Below are 20196 nucleotides of genomic sequence, written 5' to 3' on the forward strand. Positions count from 1 at the left end.
AGATTACGTAAGCTGGCGCTCATGGGTCAACGCACAACGGCCTCGAGGCGAGAGTACTGCTTAGTAATGTGTGTACGGCAAGCTAGGGGACGCGCGACTACACAAGTTTGAGGCTATTTTGGCCTTCAATCCTTTTCATGTTTCGCTTTGTTTCGCTCGAAGTTTCGAATTGTTCGCCCATGCCGTCGGTGCCGAGCAAGAAGTCCTCCTTGTCACGCACGGCTTCATAAATGACCCTCTCGCCCTTGTCCTCGATGGGGTTGCCCTCGATGCGGAGCTGTGCAGGCAGCACAGACACGCGCTCAGAGGCATGCACAGCGAGGGGCAAGCAGGCGGCACGCACCTTCGTCATCGATCGGTTGCTGCTCCCCTCTCTGCCGCCCCCCTTACCCGTGTACGTACGTGGAGTACAGTGTTGTGTGTCCGTTAGCTCCGAGTAGAGGGGGCGTTCTGCAGTTAAGGGGAAACCCGGTACACGGAACTAACCCTCGGAGACCCGTGTTTACTTTACAGCCCTTGCCCTGCGACCGCGCACCCCCGGGGCTAGGGCTCTCTAGCCCGTAACCCGATGCCAATCATCCGGCCCGCTGGGTGCGCTTCTTAGCTCCCCGGCCCTGGATGTGCGGTTAATGACTGCACTCCAAGTGCTCCAAGAAATTCGTCAACGGAATGCCATCCTACGAGAAGGATGGCGACCCAAGCGTGGTGGTGTGTGGTGTGGTATTGTGACGGGTGGAAGTAGGTGGGTCACGCGAAGAAGCAAGGCAGCAAGAGCTGCGGCATCAGCTGCCCCGACGACAGCTTTGCTCCTGAACCGTCGCTCGGCCGCTCATGGCGCGTCCTCCTGCCGGGTGGTGCAGGCTGGTGCGACGCGCCCGACGTGAGCTGCAGCGCGGGCGCCGCGCTGGACGAGGAGATCAAGCGGCCAGAGGCGAAAAGGAAGAACCGGCAAAGGCACGACAACGCCGCCGCAGGCCAGCAAGTGCAGCTCCAGATGCAGGCGCCACAGCCAGCCGTCATGATCGATCCATCGCCGCTTGCTACTAGCATGGCAGTCGTGAACGACCTTCAAAACGTCACGCTCCGTCGGCGAGACAACCAAGTAGTCGGTCGGAAAGTTCTTGCTCCCGGGACGACGACTGGCTGCACAGCTTCGACAAGTTCTTTAAGGTCACGTCGTGAGGCGAGGGCGGCGACGGCGGCGGTGGTGAAAATGGCGGCGCGCGCATGGCGCGCCGGGTGAAAGATGTGCACATGCACATGCTACATGACATGTACATGTACATGTGAATGGTATATGTGATTCGTTAGCCCTAGCAAGCAGGACACCTGCTTGCTTGCCTCTTTTTCGTAAGTAAAAAGTGTGCGTCAGTCCCTGCGCGGCGTCACCCCTCACGCACGCGCGCTCCCGGCCCCGCTGCCTGAGGCTGAGCGGCGGAGAGACTCCCGGAGAGTTCGTGCTCCCGGCCTGCGGTGGCGCAGGAGACGAGAAACACGGCGAGGCCGGAGATCAGCTGAAAGACGTGGATGCCGACCGGTGTGCCGGGGAGAGCGCGGGGCGCTATCAGACCGACCAAACCCACAAACAGCATCACCAGACCTGCGCACCAACAATGATTAGCGGCTTAGGAGGAAGGAGAGGGAGTGGGGCGCTGACTGCGGCGGGGCGCACCGAAGATGACGTTGACGATCTGGCTGGTGACACGGAGGGTCTTGCCCCACTGGGAGCCCGGAGCCACGGGCTCCACCGCAGGCAGGGAGAGCTCGAGTTCCTCCGGGCAAATTTCCTGGCGGCAGACGCCGCAGACCGGTGGACCAGTCTGCCTGCGCGTGAGCTCGAGAAGGCAGCTGCGGTGTGCGCGTAGCGAGCGGCACGCACACACGTTGACCAGCATCGGGCCCTCCGAGGAAAGACAGATGTAGCAGGTGTCGGGGTCCTCGTCCTCCTGCGAAAACCCGATAGTGATCGCCAGCGGCCGGGCGGCGGCTGCTGCGGCTGCTCCGCTGCCGCTGCCGCTGATATCGCGCACAGTCTTGGAATCTTGTGGGGCGCTCCACGAGCCGCGGTCGCCTCCCATCAAGGCCCGCAGTCACCGTCGGCGACAGCGAGGCCCCCAAAAGTGACTTGATGTCCACTGGCAATCATCGCTCGCGAATGTCGCAAACCATTAAATGCATTTGCTTGAATTGTCACGTGGCTGGTTGTTTTCTTTCTTTCTTTTTACTTTTCATTTTGCGATGTGCGATCTGTGATCTTGTGACGCTTGTGTGTGTACATGTACATGTTGTGTGTGGGTGGGAGACACATGCTACCTTGGCTGACTGCTCTGCTTACTTGCCGTATGGAAGGTCGGGACGACTCTCTTCCTTCTCCCGAGCCCATCTTTCTGTCCACCCTTAGGGTGCCCTCTCGAGATCTCGCCGGCCGGGGTTCTGCTGATCTGCTCCAAGACCCGCAAGAGACCTCTCGCGCGAGACGTCGAGAGTGCCGAGTGCGTGGTCCGTGGTGTTTTGCTCCTTAGGACGTGCCCGCCGCTTTTGTATTATACACCATCCTCGGCGGCCAAAAAGCCTGGACCTGAGAGTGGGAGCCAGAACGAGGGTGGGTCCACAGAAGAGGGTACACCGTGCGCAGAGGCCGGAGGGCCCCGCCTTCAGCCCTGCCCGGAAGGGAAGGTCTTGATCGCCGCGCGCGCCATCGCCCTCTCGAGCACGCCGTTGCGCCGCCGGAGCTCCGCCACCTCCTCCTGCAGCCGCGCCAGCTCCGCCTTGAGCGAGCGGGCCTGCAGCGGGTCCTTCGTGGCAGCCAGCACCCGCGCCGACACCTCCTCGAGCGCGTCGTCGTCGAGCTGCCGGCCGACCGACTGCACCACAAAGGTGTCCTCCACGCGCCGCTCGTCGAGCGACGACGAGCGCGCGTGCATCTCGACCACCCTGCAGCCGGCAGAGGCGAGCGCCGCCGTCATCGAGGCGAGCACGCCTGCTCACGACAGCTGAGTGTGCGTGGTCTGATGGGTTGTCAACGCCGCCGTCATCGAAGCGAGCTCTGCCGTCGATGTCGGGCCCGCGCACCTGCTCACGGCAGCGCGCTGTGAAGAGACGCTGCCCCGCGCCTGCACCCCCTTTCCAACGGCGTCGCACGGTGAGGGTCGTCGCGTCGGGCCTCGCCGTGTTGTCCGCGTGCACCTCGAAGCCAAACTCGTCGAAACTCCCGTCGAGAGCGCCGCTCTTGAGCGTCGACGACCGCTCCTAATTAATTCATTCATTAAATTGATTAAAACGAATTGATTCATTAATTAATCGCTCTTGAGCGTCGACGACCGCTCCTGCTCACACACACCGGTGTGCCAGCGGCGCGTACCCCGGAGTGATTCTGAGATCAGGTTGGGCGTTTCCCCTTTGGAGGCAGATTCTTAAAATAAGCATGTCTCACAGCACACTGGCACGACAAGGGCGCGGACTGGCACCCACGAGAAAAAGAATTATCCCCACGTTGGCGAGCCAAAATGGTGATGTCCGAGGCGCTGCGCTAGGCTCAGAGCGAGTTCGCGCTGCGCTAGGCTCAGACGGCGAAGTTCGCGCTGCGCTCGGCTCGCAGCTGATGGCGAGTTATGGCGAGTGCATAGTCAGGTGCGACATCGATGGACTCGCCCTCATTGGCCCTCAGTCACTTGTGCTGCGTCTTGTACCCGGCACACTGATCACAAGAAAGAGACTCTCTCTCTCTCTCTCTCTGATCATGCATGGGTGCGAGGTATGTGAGGTAAGACCACGCACCGCGACGAGAGGGATACGGGTGATAGCGTGTCGTATTCACGAGATCGAGGTCGTGTCTCGACTCACGTCCCGCTCTGTCGAACGCCGTCTCTCACGAACTCGCTGCGACTCTCGGTCCCTTGGCGGCGCGGCGCGCACAGGCCGCAAGGGCTGCCGAGATGCCGATGGCAAAGGCCGTCAAAGCAAGCAAACCCCGCCACACGAGCAGCGGATTGCGAAACGGTTCGACAAGGTGTCGTCCGAAGAACAAAGCGAACCCAGCAAACGCCAAGGCCGCCCCGCTCCCCCGCTGTAGACGCACTCGCTCAGCACCGACAGCACGGCTTCGCACATACTGGCCGTTGCACAGCGCGAGACCAAGCGAGTGAGGCCAAAAAGGAGGACGGCTAGAGCCGCTCCAACGAACGCGACGACGAGAAACGTTTGATCGAGGCCATTACACGGCGCTGGCGAACTCGAGCCATCCTCATCGTGAGTGAGCGTGTCCCTCTCCTCGATGATGACGAGGGACTCGGCGTCGAGCACAAACAACACATGATCACGCCGCAGACCAGCGCGATCTCTCTCTCTCTCTGCTCTCTCTCTCTCTCTCTCTCTCTCTCTCTCTCTCTCTCTCTCTCTCTCTCTCTCTCTCTCTCTCTCTCTCTCTCTCGCTCTCTCTCTCGCTCTCTCTCTCGCTCTGCTCTCTCTCTATCTGCTCTCTCTCTCTCCTCTCTCTCTCTCTCTCTCTCTCTGCTCTCTCTCTCTCTCTCTGTGCTCTCTCTCTCTGTGCTCTCTCTCTCTCTGCTCTCTCTCTCTGCTCTCTCTCTCTCTCTCTCTCCTCGCCTGGCCCCACTCCGGGTACTCCCCGCGCCAACCCTCCAGACCCTAGCCTCCTCCCGCGCCGGCAGGCCGCGGGGGCGTCACAGACTCGGAGGAGCTCGTCTGCTACACGTGCCCCGAGTGCGGGCAGCCGGGCGAGACGTCGCTCACCAAGAGCACGCAGGATGGCGCCTTCAGCTTCATCGGCCGAAGCGGCACGACCAAAGTGACATGTGCGTAGTCGAGCGCTGTGACATGTGCGTAGTCGTCGAAAGGGTCACTCCCCGGTCAGTGAGCAGCGGGAGCCGACAACGCATTGACCCCCGTTCGTTGAATCTGCCTTGCCGTCCCGTCGAAAGGGTCGCTCCCCACTGTGGGGGTCGTGATTTCTTGTTGGTTTTCAAAAAATCTCTCTCTCCAAGTGCTCCGGTGAGCGGTGTGCGGTGAGTGTGAAACAACAACGCGACGTGCATAGGCCGGTGTTTGCAGTGCACACGTGTTTGCAGATAGCAGCAGGACTCCAGGAGCAGCAGCCGGGAGCTGACAGGCTGTTTCGAAAAAAATCGCGGTGTAGTTATTTGGAGGAGAATTCTCACCGGTCGCGAACTTCACGACACGTGCGCCATCGTATGTATGAACCGGGGGGGAGGGGGGCGTGGGATCGGGACGCCAAGTGTTTGTCGAAGGAAACCAAGGGCACCCAACTGCCATATTCCCCGGCCAACAGCGTGATCTCGATCAACCCTCCCGGTTCGGTTACAAGTTCTGCGGCCGAGGAAGCCGAAGTTGTCATCAGGACGCGGGCCCATGTCTCCTGATCGGTCCAATGCTTGGCACGTCGGGATATTCGGCCTCTCCCCCGCCAAGTACGCGGTCGGGTCCCTTCGTGCGTCGCAGCCCGCGCCACCAGCCGCAGTCGGCGGTGACGCTTGATGCAAAGCGGTTCAGTCTTCCTCCTTCGGATCTCATGGCGCCGCCGCCATCGGTGGCGGGCGCGGAGAGGTGCAAGCTTCACGTGCGGCGCGGCGACGATTCGAGCACTGCCGCCGCGTTGGGCTTCATCTCTCTCACTGATTGGTGCTCTCAAAACCAGGGAGCTGCGCAGGGTCAGCAGTGGAGGAAGCGACCACGCAGCTGGTCCCCAGACGCCGGGGTCTCGCCCGACGCCCAGCAGTCGCCTGACGGTCCGGAGGAGGCGGAGGTGCGGAACTTAAAGCTGAAGGCTCTCGCCAAGGACTTATCGCGGCCGCAATCGCCGCGCGGGGGCGTGAGCCTGCTCTCGCGCCCCGCGTCGCGCGCCGCGAGCCGCACACCCCCACCGCCGTCACGCTCCTCGGGCAACTCCTCCCTCGGACCCTTCATCTCACTGAAGTCGATGCTCGGCTCTTCAGTGCAGGGCACCTGCGCCTCGGCTGCCTCCCTCTCCTCCTCGCTCGGATCGTTTTCGCTGTCCGGGCCGGCCGGCTCAGCCCCGCGGGCGGTGTGCACCCCGCCAGGCGACGCGGCGGCCTTTGAAGCGCACAGCCTGCAAGTGCAGTGCCCGGCGCCCAAACGGCCGTCCCGGCTCAGCGACCCACTCGCGGCGGTGCAGACTGAGGCGGCTGGATGAGGCGAGCGATAGAACCCAGCGCCTCGGATGACGGAGCGAGGGGGTCGGAGAGCGCAGATGCGGACCTGTCGGACAGTCGGGACCGATCGCTGTCGTGGGCCAGGCCCCGCGCAGGGTTCAGCTTGAGCTACGCGTTGCTGTGAATCGTCGCAGTCTCGCGCGCCAGTCCCGGAGAGTATTTTTATACGTGCGCGGTCTCTCTATTGTGGCACAGCAGGCAGGAACCCCCCGGAATGTGTCATATAATCATATATACAAAGAACACACACGACAAACACGCAGTCACTGGACACTGCACTCTCCAAGTGCTCCAAGTGCTACAGTCACAGAGCACTCAGCTCTCAGCACACACAGCAGACGCGGCTCGTCTAGACTCTCAGAGTTGACAGGGACGTCTCAACTCTCAGGTCTCAGCGCTCTATCACCTGTTCGCCCGCGAGCGGCCGAGAGCTTCAGAGCTTGCGTATGTGCAATGTGGGGCTTGCCGATGCCGTCGCCCACCGCCCAGCACGCAGCAGCAGGCGGAGCTGAGGAGGAGTAGTCTGGACCGAGCAGTAAACACACAAAAAGCGTGAACGCCGCGCGCCGAAGGCGAGAAGGTCCAGCACGCACGACGCACCTCTCCCAGCCACGCGCGACAACCGAGACATGCAATACAATACATAATACTCAGAGGAAGGAGCAAGTTTTCCTCCCTCCCCATTGCGACTCTCCCCACGGAGCAAACAACAGGGCCCCAAAAGCCGTAGAAAAGGGCCGGCCACTACTGGCGACCTTAGATGTCGAGCCCCGCCTACGCGCTCTCCCCGCCATCTGCCAGCTGGTCCGCAGAGTCGGGGCGAGCTTCCTGAGCTCGGCGAGCCGCCGAACGAGGAGCGGAGGAGAGCAGCTAGGCGCGACTTCTCAGCGCCTCCTCGAGCGACGCGCTCGGCCGGCGGCTCGCCTTGGACGGGGTCGCCCACGCGCGGGTGGCGAGGCGGCGCAGGTAGATGATCTCGTCGCCGCGCGGGCCGTTGCCGATCGAGAGGATCACCGTCTTGGTGAAGTGCTCGATGATGTCGAGCAGCTTGCACACATTCTCGGGAAGCGCCACCGGGTGCTGCTGCGCGAGCCACCACTCGGAGCGCGCGAAGATCGGCGTCTCGCGCCAGCCGTCGACCTTCTTGAGGACCGGCTGGCAGTGCGCGAGCACCTGCTGCGTCGGCAGCTGCTCGCCCGCGCGGATGATGTCGCCGTTGCGGAAGAGGCGCCTATCAATCATTAATTATTAATGATTAGTTATTAATTAATAATGTACAGGATGTCGCCGCTCCGGAAGAGGCGCCCGTTCGAGGAGAGGGGCGTTCCCTCGGGGTGGACGTACACGTACGCGACGCAGACGGCGTACGTGTCGTAGTCGTCCGCGCGGTCAAAGGCGGAGATGGAGCAGTACGGCCCCTGCGCCTGCATGAGCTCCGCGTGCGCGACGCAGTCGAAGAAGCCGACCACGCGAGGCCGGCCCGACGTGACGCCAAACTCGCGGTGCGACGGGTGCACGCACGAGGCGGCGGCCATGGCGACACCCAAGTCGTACGTGCCAGTGTGGTTGGTGAAAGCGCCGGGCCGCAGCAGGCCGTTCGCGCCGATGGAGCCAAAGTACTGCACGCACACGTCGCGCCAGTCGATCTGCATCGCCTCAAAGTCCTCCTTTGTCGAGTCGGTGGCCGCAAAGTAGTGCTGCGGCACGAGCGCGCACGGGTTCGCGCCGGAGCCGACTCGCGACGAGCCTGCGGCGGCGTGCGGGAAAAGGGAGGGGGGGGGGGGGGGCGGTGAGGACGGCTGCGGCGTCCCGGGGCCCGCGACGTCTCTGTGGGAACGCCGTGCAGAGGGGGTGCGTGTTGCTTCCGCATGCGGCGAGAGCGTCTCGGAAGAGCCTCGGAAGAGCGTCTCGGAAGAGCGTCTCGGAAGCGCCTCGGAAGAAGTGTCGCGGAAGCGTCTCGCGGCTTCCGCATCTAAAGTGCGGGCCAGGCGTCTTGTGGATGTTGATGGCGAGAGGGCTGAGCGACGGCGACCCGATGTTGACGCGCGCCGCGCAGAGCATGCCCGCGGCGTCCGTGTTAGCCGACGTGCCTGCGTTGTAAACACGCCAACCTCAGGGCGGGAAGACGGTATTGCGCAGCGTATTGAGAGCACCGCGTGAAGACGAGGGGTGCGAATGCAGGGAAATGCAGCGGAATACGGTCGAAGACAGCGGAGTACGCGCCCTCTCGAGCGCTGGTTGGGGTACATGAATCCGTGTTCCGCTGCTAGGCTGGCGTGCCCGAGTCCCAAAACTTCTCCGCCGCGTTGGAGAGGAAGTATGACTGCGGACCCTCGAGCAGCACCTTGCCTGTTCACAGCAACGAGGTGTGAAGAGACGCCGTTCACAGTGGACCCTCGAGCAGTGCCTTGCCTGTTCACAGCAACGAGGTGTGAAGAGACGCCGTTCACAGCGGACCCTCGAGCAGCGCCTTGCCTGTTCACAGCAACGAGGTGTGAAGAGACGCCGTTCACAGCGGACCCTCGAGCAGCGCCTTGCCTCCGCTCGAGAGCGTCTGCCGCAGCAGGAAGGAGACGTCGGCGCAGGGCGGGAAGTCTGCGTTGTGGACGACCTGTTCACAGCAACGAGGTGTGAAGAGACGCCGTTCACAGCAGGGCGGGAAGTCTGCGTTGTGGACGACCTGTTCACAGCAACGAGGTGTGAAGAGACGCCGTTCACAGCAGGGCGGGAAGTCTGCGTTGTGGACGACGTAGCGGTCGAAGAGGTCGAGCACGTACTGCGCCTGCGGTGTGTGCGGCGCCAGCGTGAGGGTGAGGCGGTCTCTCGGCTGTCTCTCGGCTGTCTCTCGGCTGTCTCTCGGCTGCCTCTCTGCTGCCTCTCTGCTGTCTCTCGGCTGTCTTGGGTCTCCAGCTCCGCCTTGTCGCGCGCCGCGATGAAGCCGAGCACATGCGGCTGGATCTTCGAGTTCGCCTTTGCCTTCTCGTGCAGCTCCTCCTCGGTGATGCTCTTCGACGAAAGCGCGCCCCAGTACTCGCCCATGTCGCGCTCGAGCCTGCGCCGGTTGAGATCCCTGCAAATTATGACCCGCCGCACTGCCCCGGCCGCACAACGCCGCACGACTGCCCTGCCCCGATCCCCTACCTGCCCCGGGTGTGAAACCCGCACTGCCCTGCCCTGCCCTGCCCTGCCCTGCCCGATCCCCTACCTGCCCCGGGTGTGAAACCCGCACTGCCCTGCCCTGCCCTGCCCTGTCCTGCCCCGATCCCCTACCTGCCCCGGGTGTGAAACCCACACTGCCCTGCCCTGCCCTGTCCCGATCCCCTACCTGCCCCGGGTGTGAAACCCACACTGCCCTGCCCTGCCCTGCCCTGCCCTGCCCGATCCCCTACCTGCCCCGGGTGTGAAACCCGCACTGCCCTGCCCTGCCCTGCCCTGCCCTGCCCGATCCCCTACCTGCCCCGGGTGTGAAACCCACACTGCCCTGCCCTGCCCTGCCCTGCCCTGCCCCGATCCCCTACCTGCCCCGCATATAAACCCACACTGCCCTGCCCTGCCCTGCCCGATCCCCTACCTGCCCCGGGTGTGAAACCCGCACTGCCCTGCCCTGCCCTGCCCGCCCTGCCCTGCCGTGAATACCCGGGGTCCCGCACCCCCCACAGGTTTGGAACCCACAGAGTCCGGCCGAGAGATAGCCGAGAGCTGGAGCCAGTACCAGAGGCCGCGAGAGGTGGCGGAGAGGTGGCGGAGAGTAAGCCGAGGTACAGCCGAGATCTGGCGGAGAGATGGGCGGGTCGCACCGCGCGCGCGAGCCCTGCTGCCCCTCGCGGCCGTTGAACAGGTGGTCGAGCCTGCGTGTCCCATACCTCCAGAGTCTCGAACCCAGTGTGGGTTCAGTCCCGAGGGTGGTGTGGTCGCAGAGATGGGAGAGCTGACCGAGCCTACCGTGCTGAAGACGCCGACATGGAGGGCGGGAGTGTGCGGTCTCGTGCAGCGCATTCCGAGCACCGCGTGTGATACGAGGGGTACGAGTACGGTGAGTACAGCGAAAGACGGGCGAGTACAGCGGAGTACGTGTCCTCTCGAGCGCTGGTCGGAGTCCAAGACTCCGTGTCCAGCTTCTAGAGTGGTCGAGCCGCAAGCCGCGCCGCGATGCCTTCGACGCGTGCACCGGGCCCATGCCCTGGGCAGGTGGGTTCGGGTACCGTGGGGGTAGGGGATGCGTGCACCGGGCCCATGCCCTGGGCAGGTGGGTTCGGGTACCGTGGGGGTAGGGGATGCGTGCACCGGGCCCATGCCCTGGGCAGGTGGGTTCGGGTACCGTGGGGGTAGGGGATGCGTGCACCGGGCCCATGCCCTGGGCAGGTGGGTTCGGGTACCGTGGGGGTAGGGGATGCGTGCACCGGGCCCATGCCCTGGGCAGGTGGGTTCGGGTACCGTGGGGGTAGGGGATGCGTGCACCGGGCCCATGCCCTGGGCAGGTGGGTTCGGGTACCGTGGGGGTAGGGGATGCGTGCACCGGGCCCATGCCCTGGGCAGGTGGGTTCGGGTACCGTGGGGGTAGGGGATGCGTGCACCGGGCCCATGCCCTGGGCAGGTGGGTTCGGGTACCGTGGGGGTAGGGGATGCGTGCACCGGGCCCATGCCCTGGGCAGCGAAGAGGCGGGCCGGGACCGGTGGCGGCGGCGGCGGTGGCGAGGGCGAGGGCGGGGGCGGGGGCGAGGGCGAGGCGGTGGCGGTGGCAGTGGCGGTGGCGGTGGCGGCGAGCGCCTGCAGCGTGGAGCGGTTGGGCGCATCCCACGAGCCAATCAGGTCGAGCAGCTTGTGGTGCGGGCAGACGAGGTGGACGTTCCCGATGAAGAGCCGCTCCTTGTAGCTCACTCCGGTGCGCACCAGCTGCGACACCTCCCGCTCCATGAAGGAGACCTGCGGCGTGTGTGCCGCGGCGGCGAGCCGTCAGAGGCGGCGAGTCTGCGCCAGAGCGTTCACGTGCGCCGTGGTGTGCAGCGGCGCGCCGGGTCCATCACGCACTCTGGCCCGATCATGTTTACCTTGCCGGGCGTGAGGAGGCCTGTTCACAGCTGCAGGTGTGAAGAGACGCCGTTCACAGCGATCATGTTTACCTTGCCGGGCGTGAGGAGGCCTGTTCACAGCTGCAGGTGTGAAGAGACGCCGTTCACAGCGATCATGTTTACCTTGCCGCGCGTGAGGAGGCCTGTTCACAGCTGCAGGTGTGAAGAGACGCCGTTCACAGCGATCATGTTTACCTTGCCGCAGACCCGACGGGCAAAGGTGGAAGTCGTACTTGTGGCCGGTCTCGCCAAAGACGGTGTGCCCCGCATTCTCGCCCGAGTTGACGCGCGCGACGACCTTCACCTCGGGGTGCCTAGGCAGTGTCTAGGAAGTGTCGACGCGCCGTCTAGGAAGTGTCCAGGAAGTCGACCTCGGGGTGCCGCGCGATCGCGTCGACCGTCTTGCCCTTGCCCTCGTCCCCAAAGTAGGCGCCTGTTTGCGCACCGGAGGGGCGTGTGCGCCGCGACACCAGGGCCGCGAGTGTGTGGGAGAGAGGGTCGATGGGTGGAGAGAGGGTCGAGGGTGATGGAGAGAGGGGATGGGTCGGCGGAGGGCTGGCCGGGAGCACCGGCGACGATGATGACGGACGCTTCGGCGATGAGCGGGTGCAGCACCTCCTCAATCGGAGCCTCCTCGTACTTGGCCGTCGGCACGTAGTCCAGCTCGGGCAGCCGAGGCAGGTTCTCCAGCAGGGCGTAGATTTGCCGCCGCTCGTCGGCGAGCTGCTTGTTGTAACCCACGCCAAGCTGGCACTTTCGTGCGCCGCTCGCCGCGCGCGAGCCGGGCGTGCCGGGCGATTTGCTCATGCTGAACTCCTGCTCGTCGCCGTGCTCGTCCTCCTGGTCGTACGTGAGCGTCGAGCGAGCGGCTCGAGAAGCGGCGAGAAGGCCGCGGCGCCACAACCGCCGGGTCTCCTCCTCGAGCCGCTCATTGAGCGTGACGATCAGAGCGAGCCCGAGAGCACCGAGCGCCGCGCCGGTGGCGAGGTCGAGGAGTCGGCTCATGGAGCTGGGCCGACTGCACCACGGTTTCAAGGTTGTCGGCAACTGCACTGTGAGCTCGCAAAAGAATTTTGCGATGCTCCTCGCACGACGTCCTCCCATCCCTCCCTTGGGTTGTCCGTTTTCTTTCTTTCTTTCTTTTACTAGGCACGCAAAAAGAAAATTCGAATTTTACTTTTAGCTTACGGGGAGGAGAGGGAGAGTAGAGTGGGTTGTGTATATTGCAATAGAATCGGCGAATAGATGCGAAGCATGGCAAATCCGGCGGGCGGTTCGATCCTCTCTGGGGGGCGCGACGTGTTTATGCTGCTGCGGTTGGGACTCGGTCGGGCCCTCGCGATCAGGCCGACGTTGGCGAGGCGCGCCCAGACCGCGCGCCTCGGGGGCTTCGCGTGGCGGCGCCTCGCCTTGACCGCCGGACTCGGAGTGTCCACCGCGGCCGTCAGCGCCTCGTGCGACGCCGCTGCGGAGGATGATTGGGCCGCCCGGCTGCCCCTCTGCGAGGAGTCGCTCGCATTTTACGAAAAGCTCTTCAAGCAGATGGTGGGCAACCAAGGCGCGCATATTGGGTAGCACGCCTGCCACGTCACGGGTCCCCCTGGAGTACTCACCAAAGTGCAGAGCGGGCCGTCTGTAGTACACACTGTAGGCACTTATCTCACGCGCGCGCAGCTCGAGAGCCACGTCGGCAAGGGCTCGCGGTGGCGGGAGCTCAAGACGATTGCCAACATTCTCTTTGCCGTCCTCGATCACGACGCGTCGGGCACCATCTCCTTCTCGGAGTTTGCGAGCGGAGTCGCTCTGATCAAGGCATCGCGCGACTCGCTGTCCGAGGACGCGACCAAGGAGTTCGCCTTCCGCGCCCTCGACCTCAACCACAGCGGCTACATTGAGAGAAGCGAGCTGCTCTCCTGGGTCAAGGTGCTCCAGGGCATCGGCGGCCTCAAGCCGCAGGACGCCAACGCGAGGCTGATGTGTGTCGGGCAAGGCGACGTGGGAGGCGGCTTCGGCCGTACGGTCAGCGCGCAAGAGCTCACCTCCAAGTTCATGAAGGCGATGGACGCCGACGGTGCGCCACGCGTAGTACAGAGTCTCTGCTACTCCAAGTGCTTCACGTGCTCCGGCCTGTCTCGTGCACACCTCCTTCAGCCCGCTCACCCCTACCTACTGCCCCCGCCGATCCCCGAGCGCCGTCCCCGGGCAGGCGACGGGAAAATATCGAAGGCGGAGTTCTTTCGGCTGGGCCAAGCGCTCATGGACATGAGCGCGGTGCACAAGCTGCTGGCCACCGTCCCCTTCCCCGGCGACTAGAGAGAAGTCGCCCGCGCGAGAGCCCCCGAGGGAGACCACGCGCGAGGCAAAGAGAGATAGGTACCTGGTAGTATAGACTGCAATCTGACTTATTGGGAGGGAGAGGGGCAACCGCCACCGCTGCCCGCCACCCACCGCCCCCCCTGTGAGGGAGGGCGAGACAATCGTGGGGTCCCTTGCCAGAAGGAATCGGCCGGAAGAGCCCGTCACGGGGCTAGGTCACGAGCGCTCAGTGCTCAATACGACGAACTCAGCGATGGATCCCTAGGAACGGGGGTTACATGGAGAGAGAGCAGCGTTAGCAGTTACGTTTTCGGTTTCTTTCTTCGTAAACTGTGCGGTAGGTAGACATTCTACCTCCCATCCAACCCACCGAAACCCGTGTGGATGGGTTTTACCGCCGCCTTTTACCATCCATAGCCGTCGGGTTTTACCTCGCGTTCTCTTGGTGTCGTCTATGGTTTGCTAGACCCATGAGACCATCCTCACCGCGCTATCGGGCGCCTCCACCGCCGCCCTCAGCCACGCCGCTACGACCGTCGGAGGCGTCAACTCCGCCGTCACATGGTATCAGCTCTGATCGCGGTCCAGCGCCAGCCCAACACGCCAATCCGCCCGCAGGCTCAGCGCCTGCCATGCGGCCGCCGCCACCAGTGCTGCGGCCGCCACCGCAGCAGCTGCCGCCACTGCCCACCGGCCCGCCACCAGGGACGACTGGGCACGAGCCACCCGTCGGGCAAACTGAAAAATACACACCGTACCCAGCTGCCACGCTGTCTCTGTTGCACTTTCTGGCTCCCGCTGGAGTTTTACCTGCACCGACTTGGCGCAAGGCCGCACGTGCCGCACGCCCGCACCCTCCCTGCCCGGCGTGCCCGCCCCAGCACGCGCTATCCGCCACCCCCTCGCCTTCCCCCTCCTCGCCATCTCGACGGTCTCCATCACCTAGGTAAGAGGTGCTTCTTTTTTCTCGTGGGTGCCAGTATCCGCGCCCTTGTCGTGCCAGAGTGTGCTGTGAGACATGCTTGATTTCACTTGGAGCACTTGGAGTGCAGTCAGTAACCTCACATCCAGGGCCGGGGAGCTAAGAAGCGCACCCAGCGGGCCGGATGATCGGGATCGGGCTACGGGCTAGAGAGCCCTGACCCCTAGCTAGGGGCGGGGGTGCGCGTTCGCAGGGAAAGGGCCATAAAGTAAACACGGTTCTCCGAGGGTTAGTTCTGCGCTTTGGGTGTCCCCTAGCGGCGGAACGCCCCCTCTACTCGGAGCTAGTAAACACCAGGCACAAGCACGACGTAACTCTCACCCGACATCGTCACTCAGGGCCCCTTCGCCCGATCTCCCCACCCCCCATTCGAAGGGGCTCCCCTCTCCTCCCGGTCCTCCCTCCTGTTCGCTTTCCGACGGTTAGGCGTCGGCTGCGAAGCCCGCCTTCCCCTCTTATACTTCTTCGACCGCGGCTTCGCCGCCGTCTCGCCTTCCCTGTCTGATCCCGTTGACTCCACGGGTGGCGATCCCGTGTCCGACTCCCCGGGCGAGGGCGGCGGCGTTGGGTTATATCGCCTCCCCCCCCCCCCTTTTTTCAAGAATCTTCCTTTCCGCATTTAATTCTTTTTCTCGCGCCTCGCCTGTCGCGTGAATCGTGTCGTGCGACCCGCTTGTAAAAAGAAAGAAAGAAAACGGACAACCCAAGAGAGGGATGGGAGGACGTCTTTTTCTGTGAAGTTCGGGTATTTAAATTCTTTTGCTTGTAAGATTCTTTTTCTCGTGTTGCCAGGGTTCGGACTTTTTGCGGGGTATGGTATGGTAGCCTCGCGCAACCCACCTCGAGACCATACCCCCCCCGCCTGCTGACAGACCCAGCCTCCCGGAGACCGGGGATGGGCGGTCAGGACCATACCCCCCCACCCTTTGGGCCGCGAGTGTACCATACCATACCCCGCAAAAAGTTGGAACCCAGTCCGCGCCAGTCCGCGCCCTTGTCGTGCCAGTGTGCTGTGTAGAGGCTGTGCACTTGGAGCACTTGGAGGCGTTGGCAAGAATTCTTCCCTGGCGCTCTCCGATGCCGCAAAAGGTCTGCCTCACCGGAGCGTCTGGCTTTCTCGGTTCCTGGTGCGCCAAGCTGCTCCTCGAGCAAGGCTTCGTTGTCCACGCGACCGTCCGCAGCAAGGAGAAGGCCGCGTATCTCAAGGCGCTCCCCGGCTCTGAGCGGCTCGTTATCTTCGACGGCGTCGATCTGCTAACGCCGGGCGCGTTCGACGCGGCGATGGCCTCATGCGACGTGTGTATGCACACCGCCTCTCCCTTCTTCTTTGCCAACGGCACCGAGGATGCGCTCGTGAAGCCCGCCGTTGAGGGCACGCGGAACGTCCTCGACGCGTGCGTCCGGGCGGGAGTCCGCAAGGTCGTGCTCACCTCGTCCACCGCCGCCGTCTACGTCTCGTACGGCACCGTCGCCGACGATCACGTCTGGAGCAGCGCCGACTGGACGTCGGAGGGGCTGGTGCGGGAGAAGGAGAACTGGTATTGCCTGAGCAAGACCGCCGCGGAGCGCGTGGCCTGGGAGGTGAGCAGGGCGAGCTCGCTCGACCTCTGCGTCCTCAACCCGACGCTCATCTTTGGGCCGGTCCTGCGAGGCCAGCCGCATCGGTTTGGGCCGGTCCTGCTGGGCCTTATCTTACCTTACCTTACCTTACCTTACCTTAGGCCAGCCGCACCTCAACACATCGCAAAACACCATCGTCGGCATGATGGACGGCAGCCTCTCCCAGCTCGACAACAGCTGCAAGAGCATCGTCGACGTGCGGGACGTGGCGGAGGCGCACGTGGCGGCCATTACGACGGGCAGCGGGTGGGGCGAGCGGTTTCTGCTCATCGGCGCCACGCCCCACCAGGCGGAGATTGCCGACGCCGTGAGGGAGGCGCTGCCGGCCGGCATGAAGGCCAACGTGCCGACCTCAGTCAGCGCAGTCCTTGGCCCGCCAGTGATGGCGCAGTCGCCGCCCAATCCGGTTCTGTACGACGCGTCCCCGTCCGAGCGGCTGCTTGGCATCAAGTACAGGTCGACGAAGGAGATGGTGCAACAGTCCGTCGCCTCGCTCCTTGCAAATGGCTTTGACAGCACCGCAAAGTACGCGCACCGGGAGAAGTAGGCGAGCCGGCTATTTGTGTAAACTCTGTACAATGTGTGTTTTGGGTCATCGCACCACAACACCGCGACTTGCGGCTCTCTGTGACCGATCCGTCATCCGACTTCCGAGAAGTGAGGTTGGTTGGCACAGCTGCGCGCGGGGTGCGGGTGTGCCCCCCGCGCTGACGCACGCGCACGCTCGCCCCTGTGAACCCTGCAAAAACCGACCCCTGCCGTCAGCCGCGCGGGCGGGAGCTCCGACCTCAGTCTCACTCGTGGACCAGATCGACGCTATGGGCCCTGGCGGTTAGCGACGCCCGCACTCCCTGGGTGGCGGAGCCCCGGCAGAGGCAGTAAGCAGGCAGCGCGGCCGTGACCACGAACGCCGCAGATACGATGCTGTTCGCCACCCCAAAGCCTTGCGTGGTCGCGATGCCGCTCAGCGGCTGCATGAGGGTGTTGGTCAAGCCCGCAATGGTGTTGACCGTGCCGTAGAGGGTACCAAAGTTCCCAAATCCGAAAACCTCGCCGGTGAAGCTCGCACCGAGGGTGTAGAAGAGCGGCCGGCAGTAGGCGAAGATCACAAAGGCGGCGTAGGCCGCGTCGGTGTACCCGGTGGCCGCATGGATGGCCAGGAGCAGCTGGAAGGCCAGGTAAGCAAACCACAGCACGACGAATCCTTTGGTGGGGCCGATGCGGTCCACGAGGCTTCCAATCACCGGCGTGTAGACGATAGCTCCGCAGGGGAGGATGATCGAGAAGGCCTTTGTCAGCTGAATTGCCGCGTCCGGGTTCGCCTCGGTCATCTGCGACAAGGATGTGGCTATGAAAAAGTTGATGCAAATCATCGTCACGCAGACGGTGAGGGTCAAGAGGACAAACTCCAGGGTCAGCATCTGCGCCCTCACGCCCCGGCGTGAGAGGTCGGACCCGATCGGCGCGTCGGTCGAGGCGACGGCTTCAAAGGGCGCCGAGACTGGCGCGGCGGGCCAGAGGGAGAGGGCGAGGAGGGCAAAGATCGCGGGACAGGCGGCGTAGCTCTGGAAGACGGTTCTGATGGTGGCGCCGCCGCTGATGAAGCTCGCGAGTCCGACAAAGATGGAGGACGACGCGTCAAAGCAGCCAACCAAGCAGGCGCAGATGAGCCCCTTCCGCTTCGGGAAGAAATTCGAAAAGGAAAGGGTGCAGTTGAACATGGAGGGGCCACTGATGGCGAAGAGCAGAAACCCGCCATAAAAGGCGATGTGCCCTTGAGAGCCGTCTCCTCCCTGCGCGAAGAGCATGCAGCCCGCGGCCGAGCACAGCAGCAGGCATCCCGCGGTCCTCTTCGGGCCAAGGCAGTCGAGCAGCGCTCCCGACGGGAGGGCAAACACGTTCAGCAGGGACGTGGCCAGCGTAAACATTCCGGTGAGCGCGGCGAGCTGCTCGGGACAGGTGGCGCCGCCGGCGCTGGATGATGAGCACACGTCGTGGAATGCGCCGCTGTCGATGAGCACCGGCAGGAGGGCCGAGAAGCCAAACGCGAGGCCGGCGTTGAAGAGGCAACACAGCACGGCAGACACGACGACAATGAGGCGGCGGCCGGTGCCCCAGTCGGACGTCCCAGACGGAGGAAGGAGCGGCTCCGATGAGGCGGGCATCGGTCACGGGAGAGACTGGCTCCGTCACGTGTACGACGGGTACTCTGGTGAAGATCCCTGGTGAGCGGGCGAGGGGGGGGCGGACGCGCGCAAGTTGGTAAAGGGGGGAAAGATGTTGACTTCGGGACAGCCAGGGTTCCGGCTCCTCCGGGTGTCTGGTGCCAATCGAACAATCGAAAATAGTGGGTCCTGTTGCTGGGCCCTTTTTAACAAGACCAACCTAGCTACCTATCTGATTCTGTGTGAGCTCTGTGTCTTGATTTGCCAACAATATACTTAAAGCTACCTATCTGGGAGGGGCTGCCAGCCAGTGGCAACAGAGCACTTATCCGGGTAGGAGCTCGGGCCCAGGCTCGGACTGGACACCAACGTGAGTGGACGCAAGACAGATAGGTAGGTAGAAAGGTGAAGAACAGCCAGGCTCGGACTGGACACCAACGCGGTATGGGTGGACGCTGGACAGATGATGACGGCACGCACGAGCGACACACAGACACAAACAAGCTCACAAGACACACAGCCAGCGGGCTGCCACACACCCTGAGAGTAATGGAGAAGTCTGTCCGCGCCTAAGGATTCTGCCTTTCCTATTCTGCTCTACTACACAAGGATTCTTGCTATTCTACCTCTCACTAGATTCCCCTTCCCAGGTTCCTCTTCTGCTCAGATATTCTGATTCTCTCCCCAGACTCTCCCATCTTGGCCCCGCTTTCAGCTTCCTGATTCTCCATTCTCGTTTCCTCCGCTTCCTTTCCGATTCTCTAGGGCAGCCAGAGCCAATTCCTGATTCTGCTCCCCCCTCCCGATTCTCCTGTCTCTCTTCCTATTCTTGATGCTCCATTTGATTCCTGATTCCTGATTCCTGATTTGTCGGATCGCCCACATTTTGACCGGGATTCTGATTCCTGATTCCTGATTCCTGATTCCTGATTCCAACATTTTGACCGGGATTCTGATTCCTGATTCCTGATTCCTGATTCCTGATTCCTCGGAGTTACGCATTTCGGCGGGATCCTATGTTGGCCTGACTCTCCGAACTCCTGAGCCGATATTGCGTGTGCGCGGGGCTTCACACAGCTCACTCAAACTTCGCCCGCGGCAGCATGCTCAGGCGCGGGTCTCTCTGGCGCTCTAGCCTCACGTCAGCGCACTCAGCGCTTAGGCCTCGGTCCGGCGTCCGCAAAGGCGCAGTGTGTGGTGCGGGCTCTGCCCGCCCCCCCGAGGAGAGGGGGGGGGGGGGGGCGCTCCCGCGCGGGGGGGAGCCGAGCGAAGCTCGGCTCGGGTTCAAACTAACCCTCCCCCTTTTCCCTTTTTCTAAAACTGCTCGCCGCGAGCGGCTCGCTTCTAAAACGAGCTCGCCGCGGCTGTCGCCGCGTCTCGCCTGTCTAGGCGTCGTGATGCGTGTGTGCTTTTGAGCTGGGCGTATAAGAAGAAGAAATTGAAGCACTCCTCCCATTGACTTAGTACGAGCACCGAGACACGAGACAGCAGCCTACCCGTTCTACACCCACACCGCCGCGGAGCTGCCTAGCTGGCGGGTGCTTTCGAGCCCGCGGGCTTGGAGACCCAATCAGACAGCACTCCCCACAGCAAAAGAGCACGTGCCGCTGTGAGCATCGCTGAGCAGCACCAACGACCGCTTGCGGGGTCGCCGCAGGCCGGCGCCAAGCTGCATCTGACGCCGGCATGCCGTTCAAACCCCGGGACCAAGCGCCCGCGGGAATGGGAGGCCGCCTGCCCAGAATTAAGATCGGCCGCGCACTGCTCTGGCTCCACCATGCCACCGCCCATGAGATCTCTGACGCACGTGTGATGAGCCGCCGTTCAAAAGTGACTGT

General features: G+C 63.4%; 7 protein-coding genes across 7 annotated transcripts; 2 read left to right on the plus strand and 5 right to left on the minus strand.

The window, feature by feature from the left end:
- Nucleotides 1-97: 97 nt before the first annotated feature.
- Nucleotides 98-352, minus strand: EMIHUDRAFT_235983 (hypothetical protein; the record flags this gene model as incomplete). The annotated part of the gene is made up of 2 exons (XM_005779739.1): nt 98-277; nt 344-352. The coding sequence occupies 2 exons, from the start codon at nt 350-352 to the stop codon at nt 98-100; spliced, it is 189 nt and encodes a 62-aa protein (XP_005779796.1).
- Nucleotides 353-747: 395 nt separating this feature from the next.
- EMIHUDRAFT_235984 (hypothetical protein) lies at nt 748-1050 on the minus strand (the record flags this gene model as incomplete). Its single annotated transcript, XM_005779740.1, has 1 exon — nt 748-1050. The coding sequence occupies one exon, from the start codon at nt 1048-1050 to the stop codon at nt 748-750; it is 303 nt and encodes a 100-aa protein (XP_005779797.1).
- A 1604-nt stretch (nt 1051-2654) lies between these two features.
- On the minus strand, nt 2655-2966 carry EMIHUDRAFT_235986 (hypothetical protein; the record flags this gene model as incomplete). The annotated part of the gene is made up of 1 exon (XM_005779741.1): nt 2655-2966. One exon carries the CDS (start codon nt 2964-2966, stop codon nt 2655-2657), a length of 312 nt encoding a protein of 103 aa, XP_005779798.1.
- A 3760-nt stretch (nt 2967-6726) lies between these two features.
- EMIHUDRAFT_457202 (Adenylosuccinate synthase) lies at nt 6727-12319 on the minus strand. The gene is made up of 11 exons (XM_005779742.1): nt 11845-12319; nt 11647-11708; nt 11483-11579; nt 11219-11274; nt 11005-11129; nt 10004-10054; nt 9153-9276; nt 8956-8988; nt 8727-8817; nt 7485-7953; nt 6727-7437 (listed from the first exon to the last, which is right to left on the minus strand). The coding sequence occupies exons 1-11, from the start codon at nt 12278-12280 to the stop codon at nt 7077-7079; spliced, it is 1905 nt and encodes a 634-aa protein (XP_005779799.1). The 5' UTR covers nt 12281-12319; the 3' UTR covers nt 6727-7076.
- A 261-nt stretch (nt 12320-12580) lies between these two features.
- EMIHUDRAFT_114725 (hypothetical protein) lies at nt 12581-13588 on the plus strand (the record flags this gene model as incomplete). Its single annotated transcript, XM_005779743.1, has 3 exons — nt 12581-12820; nt 12950-13346; nt 13482-13588. The coding sequence occupies 3 exons, from the start codon at nt 12581-12583 to the stop codon at nt 13586-13588; spliced, it is 744 nt and encodes a 247-aa protein (XP_005779800.1).
- A 2056-nt stretch (nt 13589-15644) lies between these two features.
- EMIHUDRAFT_73363 (hypothetical protein) lies at nt 15645-16740 on the plus strand (the record flags this gene model as incomplete). The annotated part of the gene is made up of 2 exons (XM_005779744.1): nt 15645-16214; nt 16300-16740. Coding segments are annotated over 2 exons (1011 nt in total), but the record flags the coding sequence as incomplete, so codon positions are not given.
- Nucleotides 16741-16987: 247 nt separating this feature from the next.
- EMIHUDRAFT_235992 (hypothetical protein) lies at nt 16988-18358 on the minus strand (the record flags this gene model as incomplete). The annotated part of the gene is made up of 1 exon (XM_005779745.1): nt 16988-18358. One exon carries the CDS (start codon nt 18356-18358, stop codon nt 16988-16990), a length of 1371 nt encoding a protein of 456 aa, XP_005779802.1.
- Between the last annotated feature and the right edge of the window lie 1838 nt (nt 18359-20196).

Source organism: Emiliania huxleyi, assembly GCF_000372725.1.
Source record: "Emiliania huxleyi CCMP1516 unplaced genomic scaffold EMIHUscaffold_228, whole genome shotgun sequence".
Classification (NCBI taxonomy): Eukaryota; Haptophyta; order Isochrysidales; family Noelaerhabdaceae; genus Emiliania; species Emiliania huxleyi.